The 14,658-nt window shown below is 31.0% G+C and overlaps 1 protein-coding gene across 12 annotated transcripts in view; it reads left to right on the top strand.

Moving 5' to 3' along the window:
* The window catches only part of LOC130892471 (F-box/LRR-repeat protein 14), a 30,415-nt gene that overhangs the window by 1,681 nt on the left and 14,076 nt on the right, over positions 1 to 14,658 (top strand). For all 12 annotated transcript variants that reach the window (XR_009059041.1, XR_009059043.1, XR_009059040.1 and 9 more), the window contains exon 2: positions 9,211 to 9,549. Coding sequence is in view for 1 of the 12 variants with exons in the window: in XM_057797908.1 (XP_057653891.1) it covers positions 9,211 to 9,549 (339 nt within the window). In the remaining 11 variants the exon portion in view is untranslated. The remainder of the gene's footprint in view (positions 1 to 9,210; positions 9,550 to 14,658) is intronic.

Genomic DNA, 14,658 nt, shown 5'->3' with positions numbered 1-14,658 from the left:
ATTTAAAACCATGTTTTTACTCAGTTTTTTCGTATTTTGATAAAAATATTCAGGATCGTAATGACGTAAATTAGTAATGTATCTCGAAACTTATGTAGAGACCCTCGTATTTTAAAAAAAAATATTTAAAACCATGTTTTTACTCAGTTTTTTCGTATTTTGATAAAAATATTCAGGATCGTAATGACGTAAATTAGTAATGTATCTCGAAACTTATGTAGAGACCCTCGTATTTTAAAAAAAAATATTTAAAACCATGTTTTTACTCAGTTTTTTCGTATTTTGATAAAAATATTCAGGATCGTAATGACGTAAATTAGTAATGTATCTCGAAACTTATGTAGAGACCCTCGTATTTTAAAAAAAATATTTAAAAACATGTTTTTATTCAGTTTTTTCGTATTTTGATAAAAATATTCAGGATCGTAATGACGTAAATTAGTAATGTATCTCGAAACTTATGTAGAGACCCTCGTATTTTAAAAAAAATATTTAAAACCATGTTTTTATTCAGTTTTTTCGTATTTTGATAAAAATATTCAGGATCGTAATGACGTAAATTAGTAATGTATCTCGAAACTTATGTAGAGACCCTCGTATTTTAAAAAAAATATTTAAAAACATGTTTTTACTCAGTTTTTTCGTATTTTGATAAAAATATTCAGGATCGTAATGACGTAAATTAGTAATGTATCTCGAAACTTATGTAGAGACCCTCGTATTTTAAAAAAAAATATTTAAAACCATGTTTTTACTCAGTTTTTTCGTATTTTGATAAAAATATTCAGGATCGTAATGACGTAAATTAGTAATGTATCTCGAAACTTATGTAGAGACCCTCGTATTTTAAAAAAAATATTTAAAAACATGTTTTTATTCAGTTTTTTCGTATTTTGATAAAAATATTCAGGATCGTAATGACGTAAATTAGTAATGTATCTCGAAACTTATGTAGAGACCCTCGTATTTTAAAAAAAATATTTAAAACCATGTTTTTATTCAGTTTTTTCGTATTTTGATAAAAATATTCAGGATCGTAATGACGTAAATTAGTAATGTATCTCGAAACTTATGTAGAGACCCTCGTATTTTAAAAAAAATATTTAAAAACATGTTTTTACTCAGTTTTTTCGTATTTTGATAAAAATATTCAGGATCGTAATGACGTAAATTAGTAATGTATCTCGAAACTTATGTAGAGACCCTCGTATTTTAAAAAAAAATATTTAAAACCATGTTTTTACTCAGTTTTTTCGTATTTTGATAAAAATATTCAGGATCGTAATGACGTAAATTAGTAATGTATCTCGAAACTTATGTAGAGACCCTCGTATTTTAAAAAAAATATTTAAAAACATGTTTTTATTCAGTTTTTTCGTATTTTGATAAAAATATTCAGGATCGTAATGACGTAAATTAGTAATGTATCTCGAAACTTATGTAGAGACCCTCGTATTTTAAAAAAAATATTTAAAACCATGTTTTTATTCAGTTTTTTCGTATTTTGATAAAAATATTCAGGATCGTAATGACGTAAATTAGTAATGTATCTCGAAACTTATGTAGAGACCCTCGTATTTTAAAAAAAATATTTAAAACCATGTTTTTACTCAGTTTTTTCGTATTTTGATAAAAATATTCAGGATCGTAATGACGTAAATTAGTAATGTATCTCGAAACTTATGTAGAGACCCTCGTATTTTAAAAAAAAATATTTAAAACCATGTTTTTACTCAGTTTTTTCGTATTTTGATAAAAATATTCAGGATCGTAATGACGTAAATTAGTAATGTATCTCGAAACTTATGTAGAGACCCTCGTATTTTAAAAAAAATATTTAAAAACATGTTTTTATTCAGTTTTTTCGTATTTTGATAAAAATATTCAGGATCGTAATGACGTAAATTAGTAATGTATCTCGAAACTTATGTAGAGACCCTCGTATTTTAAAAAAAATATTTAAAACCATGTTTTTATTCAGTTTTTTCGTATTTTGATAAAAATATTCAGGATCGTAATGACGTAAATTAGTAATGTATCTCGAAACTTATGTAGAGACCCTCGTATTTTAAAAAAAATATTTAAAAACATGTTTTTACTCAGTTTTTTCGTATTTTGATAAAAATATTCAGGATCGTAATGACGTAAATTAGTAATGTATCTCGAAACTTATGTAGAGACCCTCGTATTTTAAAAAAAATATTTAAAACCATGTTTTTATTCAGTTTTTTCGTATTTTGATAAAAATATTCAGGATCGTAATGACGTAAATTAGTAATGTATCTCGAAACTTATGTAGAGACCCTCGTATTTAAAAAAAAATATTTAAAAACATGTTTTTACTCAGTTTTTTCGTATTTTGATAAAAATATTCAGGATCGTAATGACGTAAATTAGTAATGTATCTCGAAACTTATGTAGAGACCCTCGTATTTTAAAAAAAATATTTAAAACCATGTTTTTATTCAGTTTTTTCGTATTTTGATAAAAATATTCAGGATCGTAATGACGTAAATTAGTAATGTATCTCGAAACTTATGTAGAGACCCTCGTATTTTAAAAAAAATATTTAAAACCATGTTTTTACTCAGTTTTTTCGTATTTTGATAAAAATATTCAGGATCGTAATGACGTAAATTAGTAATGTATCTCGAAACTTATGTAGAGACCCTCGTATTTTAAAAAAAATATTTAAAACCATGTTTTTACTCAGTTTTTTCGTATTTTGATAAAAATATTCAGGATCGTAATGACGTAAATTAGTAATGTATCTCGAAACTTATGTAGAGACCCTCGTATTTTAAAAAAAATATTTAAAAACATGTTTTTACTCAGTTTTTTCGTATTTTGATAAAAATATTCAGGATCGTAATGACGTAAATTAGTAATGTATCTCGAAACTTATGTAGAGACCCTCGTATTTAAAAAAAAATATTTAAAAACATGTTTTTACTCAGTTTTTTCGTATTTTGATAAAAATATTCAGGATCGTAATGACGTAAATTAGTAATGTATCTCGAAACTTATGTAGAGACCCTCGTATTTTAAAAAAAATATTTAAAACCATGTTTTTATTCAGTTTTTTCGTATTTTGATAAAAATATTCAGGATCGTAATGACGTAAATTAGTAATGTATCTCGAAACTTATGTAGAGACCCTCGTATTTTAAAAAAAATATTTAAAACCATGTTTTTACTCAGTTTTTTCGTATTTTGATAAAAATATTCAGGATCGTAATGACGTAAATTAGTAATGTATCTCGAAACTTATGTAGAGACCCTCGTATTTTAAAAAAAATATTTAAAACCATGTTTTTATTCAGTTTTTTCGTATTTTGATAAAAATATTCAGGATCGTAATGACGTAAATTAGTAATGTATCTCGAAACTTATGTAGAGACCCTCGTATTTTAAAAAAAATATTTAAAACCATGTTTTTATTCAGTTTTTTCGTATTTTGATAAAAATATTCAGGATCGTAATGACGTAAATTAGTAATGTATCTCGAAACTTATGTAGAGACCCTCGTATTTTAAAAAAAATATTTAAAACCATGTTTTTACTCAGTTTTTTCGTATTTTGATAAAAATATTCAGGATCGTAATGACGTAAATTAGTAATGTATCTCGAAACTTATGTAGATACCCTCGTATTTTAAAAAAAATATTTAAAACCATGTTTTTACTCAGTTTTTTCGTATTTTGATAAAAATATTCAGGATCGTAATGACGTAAATTAGTAATGTATCTCGAAACTTATGTAGAGACCCTCGTATTTTAAAAAAAATATTTAAAACCATGTTTTTACTCAGTTTTTTCGTATTTTGATAAAAATATTCAGGATCGTAATGACGTAAATTAGTAATGTATCTCGAAACTTATGTAGAGACCCTCGTATTTTAAAAAAAATATTTAAAACCATGTTTTTACTCAGTTTTTTCGTATTTTGATAAAAATATTCAGGATCGTAATGACGTAAATTAGTAACGTATCTCGAAACTTATGTAGAGACCCTCGTATTTTAAAAAAAATATTTAAAACCATGTTTTTACTCAGTTTTTTCGTATTTTGATAAAAATATTCAGGATCGTAATGACGTAAATTAGTAATGTATCTCGAAACTTATGTAGAGACCCTCGTATTTTAAAAAAAATATTTAAAACCATGTTTTTACTCAGTTTTTTCGTATTTTGATAAAAATATTCAGGATCGTAATGACGTAAATTAGTAACGTATCTCGAAACTTATGTAGAGACCCTCGTATTTTAAAAAAAATATTTAAAACCATGTTTTTATTCAGTTTTTTCGTATTTTGATAAAAATATTCAGGATCGTAATGACGTAAATTAGTAATGTATCTCGAAACTTATGTAGAGACCCTCGTATTTTAAAAAAAATATTTAAAACCATGTTTTTACTCAGTTTTTTCGTATTTTGATAAAAATATTCAGGATCGTAATGACGTAAATTAGTAATGTATCTCGAAACTTATGTAGAGACCCTCGTATTTAAAAAAAAAATATTTAAAACCATGTTTTTACTCAGTTTTTTCGTATTTTGATGAAAATATTCAGGATCGTAATGACGTAAATTAGTAATGTATCTCGAAACTTATGTAGAGACCCTCGTATTTTAAAAAAAATATTTAAAACCATGTTTTTATTCAGTTTTTTCGTATTTTGATAAAAATATTCAGGATCGTAATGACGTAAATTAGTAATGTATCTCGAAACTTATGTAGAGACCCTCGTATTTTAAAAAAAATATTTAAAACCATGTTTTTACTCAGTTTTTTCGTATTTTGATAAAAATATTCAGGATCGTAATGACGTAAATTAGTAATGTATCTCGAAACTTATGTAGAGACCCTCGTATTTTAAAAAAAATATTTAAAACCATGTTTTTACTCAGTTTTTTCGTATTTTGATAAAAATATTCAGGATCGTAATGACGTAAATTAGTAATGTATCTCGAAACTTATGTAGAGACCCTCGTATTTTAAAAAAAATATTTAAAACCATGTTTTTACTCAGTTTTTTCGTATTTTGATGAAAATATTCAGGATCGTAATGACGTAAATTAGTAATGTATCTCGAAACTTATGTAGAGACCCTCGTATTTTAAAAAAAATATTTAAAACCATGTTTTTACTCAGTTTTTTCGTATTTTGATAAAAATATTCAGGATCGTAATGACGTAAATTAGTAATGTATCTCGAAACTTATGTAGAGACCCTCGTATTTTAAAAAAAATATTTAAAACCATGTTTTTACTCAGTTTTTTCGTATTTTGATAAAAATATTCAGGATCGTAATGACGTAAATTAGTAATGTATCTCGAAACTTATGTAGAGACCCTCGTATTTTAAAAAAAATATTTAAAACCATGTTTTTACTCAGTTTTTTCGTATTTTGATGAAAATATTCAGGATCGTAATGACGTAAATTAGTAATGTATCTCGAAACTTATGTAGAGACCCTCGTATTTAAAAAAAAATATTTAAAACCATGTTTTTACTCAGTTTTTTCGTATTTTGACAAAAATCGACTCATTTATACAATTGTCGAACTGTATAACGTGTTACAACGTCTTTTTATACACATAAAAAACAAATTTGTTTCAATTAGTTCACAAAAAAATAAATGGAGTTAATTATGTTTCTGCATTACCCACTGGCATTTATTATATTGCTGTTCATATTTAATTGAAATCTACTATTCGTGGTGGTTGCGTCATTCTTAAGTCAGTGCATCATTCTAAAATTAAAATAATCGAGAAACATCTGTTGTAACTAGTATTCAGTGCTACGATTGAATTGTTTTTTTTATAAAATTGTGATCTGTGCTGATGAGATCTGAATGAGTCTAAACCGGTCAGAGGAACTGTATTTGATGTTTTGAGGTGTTATCTACCTTCGAAAGACAAATAATTAAAATTTATGTTCTAGTAAAAATTGTTTTTTGTTATTTTTGTTTAAAATGCTATTACTTAGTGGGGTAATTATTTTTTACGTGTTTCCTATACAAATTAAATATCATTGATCAAGTTGTTGAATTTAAAATTAAATATTGCTGAAGCGTTACGCTGTCCTGATGAGATTCAAATAGATCGAAACTGGTCGTTATATAATGAGGGTATTTTCATATGAATCGTTTGAAGAAAATCACGAAATTATTAAATTTTAAAAAAGTTTGGAGGTTTGCGGAGAAGTTAAGGAAAAGTTATGAAAAATATGAAAAAAATCCGGATAAAGTTAGGAAAATTGTGAAGAAATATGAGAATTACGGAAAGATTATTGAAAAATTATGAAAAAATCATGAAAATTGGAATAAAGTTCGAAAGTTATTAAAAAATAAGAAAATCGTGGAAAATTATAGTGAAATTTTATGAATAATGGAAATATTAATAAAATCGCGATTATAAAATTAATTAGATTTAAGAAGAAATTATGAAGATTTTGAAAAAATTAGGCAAAATTATGAAAAAATTAAGAAAACCATCAAACTTATAGGAAATTCAAATAATAAAAATTATGAGAAAACTTGGAAAATTCGAGGTAAAATGAAAATTAGAAAAATTGGGGAGATATAATGTAAAAATTTTAAAAATTATTAAAAAATTGATAAAACAACCAAAAAAGAAAAATGAAAAATCATGAGAATTGAAAAGAAATGACGGAGATTATTAACAATCAAGAAGATATAAAAAAATTATGAAAAATATTGGAAAATTGATAAAAACTATGATAAAAAAGATGAGAATTAAAAAGAAATTTACGAAAATTTTGAAAGAATTATGGAAAAATTTAGAAAAATCGTAATAATATGAAAATTTAAGAGAAATTATGGAAAATTTTTGAAAAATATGGAAAAATTAGTGTGAAGAATAAAAAGATTACGAGAATTAAAAAGAAATTTACGAAAATTATGAAAAAATTTAGAAAATGCTCAATAATATGAAGATGGAGGAAAATTTTGAAAAATATAGAAAAATTGGTATGAAATTATAAAAATTGTAAAACATTTTGAGAATTTAGACAAAATTATAGAAAAATAAAAAGATTACGAGAATTAAAAAGAAATTTACGAAAATTTTGAAAGATTTATGGAAAAATTTAAAAAAATCGTAATAATATGAAAATATAAGAGAAATTATGGAAAATTTTTGAAAAATATGGAAAAATTGTAAAACATTTTAAGAATTTCGACGAAATTATAGAAAAATAAAAAGATTTCGAGATTTAAAAAGAAATTTACGAAAATTTTGGAAAAACCACGAAAAATATCAAAAAATTTAGAAAATGCTCAATAATATGAAGATGGAGGAAAATTTTGAAAAATTTAGAAAAATTAGTATGAAATTATAAAAATTGTGAAACATTTTGAGAATTTCGACAAAAATATGGAAAAATTATAGAAAAATAAAAAGATTACGAGAATTAAAAAGAAATTTAAGAAAATTTTGGAAGATTTATGAAAAAATTTAGAAAAATCGTAATAATATGAAAATTGAAGAGAAATTATGGAAAATTTTTGAAAAATATGGAAAAATTGTAAAACATTTTAAGAATTTCGACGAAATTATAGAAAAATAAAAAGATTACGAGAATTAAAAAGAAATTTACGAAAATTTTGAAAGATTTATGGAAAAATTTTGAAAGATTTATGGAAAAATTTAGAAAAATCGTAATAATATGAAAATTGAAGAGAAATTATGGAAAATTTTTAAAAAATATGGAAAAATTGTAAAACATTTTAAGAATTTCGACGAAATTATAGAAAAATAAAAAGATTACGAGAATTAAAAAGAAATTTACGAAAATTTTGAAAGATTTATGGAAAAATTTAGAAAAATCGTAATAATATGAAAATTGAAGAGAAATTATGGAAAATTTTTAAAAAATATGGAAAAATTGTAAAACATTTTAAGAATTTCGACGAAATTATAGAAAAATAAAAAGATTACGAGAATTAAAAAGAAATTTACGAAAATTTTGAAAGATTTATGGAAAAATTTAGAAAAATCGTAATAATATGAAAATTGAAGAGAAATTATGGAAAATTTTTAAAAAATATGGAAAAATTGTAAAACATTTTAAGAATTTCGACGAAATTATAGAAAAATAAAAAGATTACGAGAATTAAAAAGAAATTTACGAAAATTTTGAAAGATTAATGGAAAAATTTAGAAAAATCGTAATAATATGAAAATTGAAGAGATATTATGGAAAATTTTTAAAAAATATGGAAAAATTGTAAAACATTTTAAGAATTTCGACGAAATTATAGAAAAATAAAAAGATTACGAGAATTAAAAAGAAATTTACGAAAATTTTGAAAGATTAATGGAAAAATTTAGAAAAATCGTAATAATATGAAAATTGAAGAGATATTATGGAAAATTTTTAAAAAATATGGAAAAATTGTAAAACATTTTAAGAATTTCGACGAAATTATAGAAAAATAAAAAGATTACGAGAATTAAAAAGAAATTTACGAAAATTTTGAAAGATTAATGGAAAAATTTAGAAAAATCGTAATAATATGAAAATTGAAGAGATATTATGGAAAATTTTTGAAAAATATGGAAAAATTGGTATGAAGACTAAAAAGATTACGAGAATTAAGAAGAAATTTACGAAAATTATGGGAAAACTATGAAAATTGTCAAAAATTTTAGAAAATTCTTAATAAATGAAGATCGAGGAAAAAATATCGAAAAATTTTGAGAAATATAGAAAAATTGCTACGAAATTATAAAAATTGTGAAACATTTTTAGAATTTCGACAAAATTATGAAAAAATTGGTGTGAAAAATAAAAAGATTACGAGAATTAAAAAGAAATTCACGAAAATCATGAAAAAATTTAGAAAATGCTCAATAATATGAAGATGGAGGAAAATTTTGAAAAATTTAGAAAAATTAGTACGAAATTATAAAAATTGTGAAACGTTATGACAATTATGATAATTGAATTGCTGAATTAACTAGAATAAATAAATGGATGTTGCTGTGGATCATTCACAGAAACCAGTCGACAAAGCTACTCAAAATTTTATACGCAGTACCTCGCACACCCCTTTTTTGAACGTTTCGAAAACTATAAATACCCCAAATATTTGATTAGCGCACCCAAAAAACCTCCTTATTAACGATTTTCATGACTCGCTCCCTCCAATTTCGCAGGGGTTGAATTATCTTGTTGTTGCAGGCATACCAAATTTGGAATCTCTGAATTTGAGCGGTTGTTACAACGTTGCCGACGTTGGTATCTCCCACGGATTCGCATCCGAATGTCCGTCGCTCACCCAATTAAATCTCTCGTTGTGCAAACAAGTCACCGACAATTCCTTGAGCAGGATTGCTCAATATCTGAAGAATCTCGAAGTGTTGGAATTGGGCGGGTGTTGCAATGTTACCAATACCGGTTTGGTGCTGATCGCTTGGGGATTGAAGAAACTCAAGAGGCTGAATTTGAGAAGCTGCTGGCATATCAGCGATCAAGGTATTGGACATTTAGCTTTCGGGAATCAATCATTGGAATATTTAGGTAAGAAAATATTGATAAATTTGATCGTTTTTCAATGGTTATAGGGACAAAAAAAGTTAAACGGCAACGTTGGTTTTATATAATCGTATAGAATTTTTGAAATTTCGTCTAAATATGTAGAAAAATTATCGTTTTTTAAACATTTTTCCAAGGAAATCCACGTTGAAGCCTTCCAGGAAGCATTATTTTGTTCTAATTATGTCCTGTCAGGTCCTCCTGGCGTTAGAAACGACCTAGGGGGAGCTGATTCCTATTTTGAACCAATCGAGGATCCTTGGAAGCTCCATCGCGACATGAAACTTTCTATTCGGTCTTTTTCACGATCGATTCCTTGACAAAAACCTGTTCAGCATCATATTTAGTCGTACTCAAGACTTTTTTTTGTTCTCCCAGCTCATTTGGAGATCCTGGACACCATTAGATCCGTTACGACGAGGTTTCTGAAGGAAATCGACGTTGAAGCCTTCCAGGAAGCATTATTTTGTTCTAATTATGTCTTGTCAGGTCCTCCTGGCGTTAGAAACGACCTAGGGGAGCTGATTCCTATTTTGAACCACTCGAGGATCCTTGGAAGCTCCATCACGACTTGAAATTTTCTACTCGGTCTTTTTCACGACCGATTCCTTGACAAAACCAGTTCAGCATCATATTTAGTCGTACTAAGGACTTTTTTTTGTTCTCCCAGCTCATTTGGAGATCCTGGACACCATTAGATCCGTTCCGACGAGTTCTCTGAAGGAAATCGACGTTGAAACCTTCCAGGAAGCATATCTTGTTCTAATTATGTCTTGTCAGGTCCTCCCGGCGTTAGAAATGACCTAGGGGGAGCTGATTCCTATTTTGAACCACTCGAGGATCCTTGGAAGCTCCATCACGACTTGAAATTTTCTACTCGGTCTTTTTCACGACCGATTCCTTGACAAAACCAGTTCAGCATCATATTTAGTCGTACTACGGACTTTTTTTTGTTCTCCCAGCTCATTTGGAGATCCTGGACACCATTAGATCCGTTCCGACGAGTTCTCTGAAGGAAATCGACGTTGAAACCTTCCAGGAAGCATATCTTGTTCTAATTATGTCTTGTCAGGTCCTCCCGGCGTTAGAAATGACCTAGGGGGAGCTGATTCCTATTTTGAACCACTCGAGGATCCTTGGAAGCTCCATCACGACTTGAAATTTTCTACTCGGTCTTTTTCACGACCGATTCCTTGACAAAACCAGTTCAGCATCATATTTAGTCGTACTACGGACTTTTTTTTGTTCTCCCAGCTCATTTGGAGATCCTGGACACCATTAGATCCGTTCCGACGAGTTCTCTGAAGGAAATCGACGTTGAAACCTTCCAGGAAGCATATCTTGTTCTAATTATGTCTTGTCAGGTCCTCCCGGCGTTAGAAATGACCTAGGGGGAGCTGATTCCTATTTTGAACCACTCGAGGATCCTTGGAAGCTCCATCACGACTTGAAATTTTCTACTCGGTCTTTTTCACGACCGATTCCTTGACAAAACCAGTTCAGCATCATATTTAGTCGTACTACGGACTTTTTTTTGTTCTCCCAGCTCATTTGGAGATCCTGGACACCATTAGATCCGTTCCGACGAGTTCTCTGAAGGAAATCGACGTTGAAGCCTTCCAGGAAGCATTATTTTGTTCTAATTATGTCTTGTCAGGTCCTCCCGGCGTTAGAAATGACCTAGGGGGAGCTGATTCCTATTTTGAACCACTCGAGGATCCTTGGAATCTCCATCGCGACATGAAACTTTCTATTCGGTCTTTTTCACGATCGATTCCTTGACAAAAACCTGTTCAGCATCATATTTAGTCGTACTAAGGACTTTTTTTTGTTCTCCCAGCTCATTTGGAGATCCTGGACACCATTAGATCCGTTACGACGAGGTTTCTGAAGGAAATCTACGTTGAAGCCTTCCAGGAAGCATTATTTTGTTCTAATTATGTCTTGTCAGGTCCTCCTGGCGTTAGAAACGACCTAGGGGAGCTGATTCCTATTTTGAACCACTCGAGGATCCTTGGAAGCTCCATCTCGACATGAAACTTTCTATTGGGACTTTTTCACGACCGATTCCTTGACAAAAACCAGTTCAGCATCATATTTAGTCGTACTACGGACTTTTTTTTGTTCTCTCAGCTCATTTGGAGATCCTTGGCACCATTAGAGCCGTTCCGACGAGTTCTCTAAAGGAAATCGACGTTGAAGCCTTCCAGGAAGCATTATTTTGTTCTAATTATGTCTTGTCAGGTCCTCCCGGCGTTAGAAATGACCTAGGGGGAGCTGATTCCTATTTTGAACCACTCGAGGATCCTTGGAAGCTCCATCACGACTTGAAATTTTCTACTCGGTCTTTTTCACGACCGATTCCTTGACAAAACCAGTTCAGCATCATATTTAGTCGTACTACGGACTTTTTTTTGTTCTCCCAGCTCATTTGGAGATCCTGGACACCATTAGATCCGTTCCGACGAGTTCTCTGAAGGAAATCGACGTTGAAGCCTTCCAGGAAGCATTATTTTGTTCTAATTATGTCTTGTCAGGTCCTCCTGGCGTTAGAAACGACCTAGGGGAGCTGATTCCTATTTTGAACCACTCGAGGATCCTTGGAAGCTCCATCTCGACATGAAACTTTCTATTGGGACTTTTTCACGACCGATTCCTTGACAAAAACCAGTTCAGCATCATATTTAGTCGTACTACGGACTTTTTTTTGTTCTCCCAGCTCATTTGGAGATCCTGGACACCATTAGATCCGTTCCGACGAGTTCTCTGAAGGAAATCGACGTTGAAGCCTTCCAGGAAGCATTATTTTGTTCTAATTATGTCTTGTCAGGTCCTCCTGGCGTTAGAAACGACCTAGGGGAGCTGATTCCTATTTTGAACCACTCGAGGATCCTTGGAAGCTCCATCACGACTTGAAATTTTCTACTCGGTCTTTTTCACGACCGATTCCTTGACAAAACCAGTTCAGCATCATATTTAGTCGTACTACGGACTTTTTTTTGTTCTCCCAGCTCATTTGGAGATCCTGGACACCATTAGATCCGTTCCGACAAGTTCTCTGAAGGAAATCGACGTTGAAGCCTTCCAGGAAGCATTATTTTGTTCTAATTATGTCTTGTCAGGTCCTCCTGGCGTTAGAAACGACCTAGGGGAGCTGATTCCTATTTTGAACCACTCGAGGATCCTTGGAAGCTCCATCTCGACATGAAACTTTCTATTGGGACTTTTTCACGACCGATTCCTTGACAAAAACCTGTTCAGCATGATATTTAGTCGTACTAAGGACTTTTTCTTGTTCTCCCAGCTCATTTGGAGATCCTGGACACCATTAGATCCGTTCCGTCGAGGTCTTTGAAGGAAATCTACGTTGAAGCCTTCCAGGAAGCATTATTTTGTTCTAATTATGTCTTGTCAGGTCCTCCTGGCGTTAGAAACGACCTAGGGGAGCTGATTCCTATTTTGAACCACTCGAGGATCCTTGGAAGCTCCATCACGACTTGAAATTTTCTACTCGGTCTTTTTCACGACCGATTCCTTGACAAAACCAGTTCAGCATCATATTTAGTCGTACTACGGACTTTTTTTTGTTCTCCCAGCTCATTTGGAGATCCTGGACACCATTAGATCCGTTCCGACGAGTTCTCTGAAGGAAATCGACGTTGAAGCCTTCCAGGAAGCATTATTTTGTTCTAATTATGTCTTGTCAGGTCCTCCTGGCGTTAGAAACGACCTAGGGGAGCTGATTCCTATTTTGAACCACTCGAGGATCCTTGGAAGCTCCATCTCGACATGAAACTTTCTATTGGGACTTTTTCACGACCGATTCCTTGACAAAAACCTGTTCAGCATGATATTTAGTCGTACTAAGGACTTTTTCTTGTTCTCCCAGCTCATTTGGAGATCCTGGACACCATTAGATCCGTTCCGTCGAGGTCTTTGAAGGAAATCTACGTTGAAGCCTTCCAGGAAGCATTATTTTGTTCTAATTATGTCTTGTCAGGTCCTCCTGGCGTTAGAAACGACCTAGGGGAGCTGATTCCTATTTTGAACCACTCGAGGATCCTTGGAAGCTCCATCACGACTTGAAATTTTCTACTCGGTCTTTTTCACGACCGATTCCTTGACAAAACCAGTTCAGCATCATATTTAGTCGTACTACGGACTTTTTTTTGTTCTCCCAGCTCATTTGGAGATCCTGGACACCATTAGATCCGTTCCGACGAGTTCTCTGAAGGAAATCGACGTTGAAGCCTTCCAGGAAGCATTATTTTGTTCTAATTATGTCTTGTCAGGTCCTCCTGGCGTTAGAAACGACCTAGGGGAGCTGATTCCTATTTTGAACCACTCGAGGATCCTTGGAAGCTCCATCTCGACATGAAACTTTCTATTGGGACTTTTTCACGACCGATTCCTTGACAAAAACCTGTTCAGCATGATATTTAGTCGTACTAAGGACTTTTTCTTGTTCTCCCAGCTCATTTGGAGATCCTGGACACTATTAGATCCGTTCCGTCGAGGTCTTTGAAGGAAATCTACGTTGAAGCCTTCCAGGAAGCATTATTTTGTTCTAATTATGTCTTGTCAGGTCCTCCTGGCGTTAGAAACGACCTAGGGGAGCTGATTCCTATTTTGAACCACTCGAGGATCCTTGGAAGCTCCATCTCGACATGAAACTTTCTATTGGGACTTTTTCACGACCGATTCCTTGACAAAACCAGTTCAGCATCATATTTAGTCGTACTACGGACTTTTTTTTGTTCTCCCAGCTCATTTGGAGATCCTGGACACCATTAGATCCGTTCCGACGAGTTCTCTGAAGGAAATCGACGTTGAAGCCTTCCAGGAAGCATTATTTTGTTCTAATTATGTCTTGTCAGGTCCTCCCGGCGTTAGAAATGACCTAGGGGAGCTAATTCCTATTTCTAAGAGTTCTAAAGAACTGTTCGAAGTTGCTGGTGGTTGTTTCTTCAGCTGCAGCTTTCCCGAGTTAGAGCAAATGTAGGCGACGGCTACACTGATTGGTCTACAGACACGCAATCGAAACAGTTGGTTTCAGGCGACAGTCGTTAACTTTCAAAATGTGTGTAACTCCAA

This window comes from Diorhabda carinulata, chromosome 4 (assembly GCF_026250575.1).
Source record: "Diorhabda carinulata isolate Delta chromosome 4, icDioCari1.1, whole genome shotgun sequence".
Taxonomy (NCBI): Eukaryota; Metazoa; Arthropoda; class Insecta; order Coleoptera; family Chrysomelidae; genus Diorhabda; species Diorhabda carinulata.
This window is presented reverse-complemented; position numbering and strand designations above follow the sequence as displayed.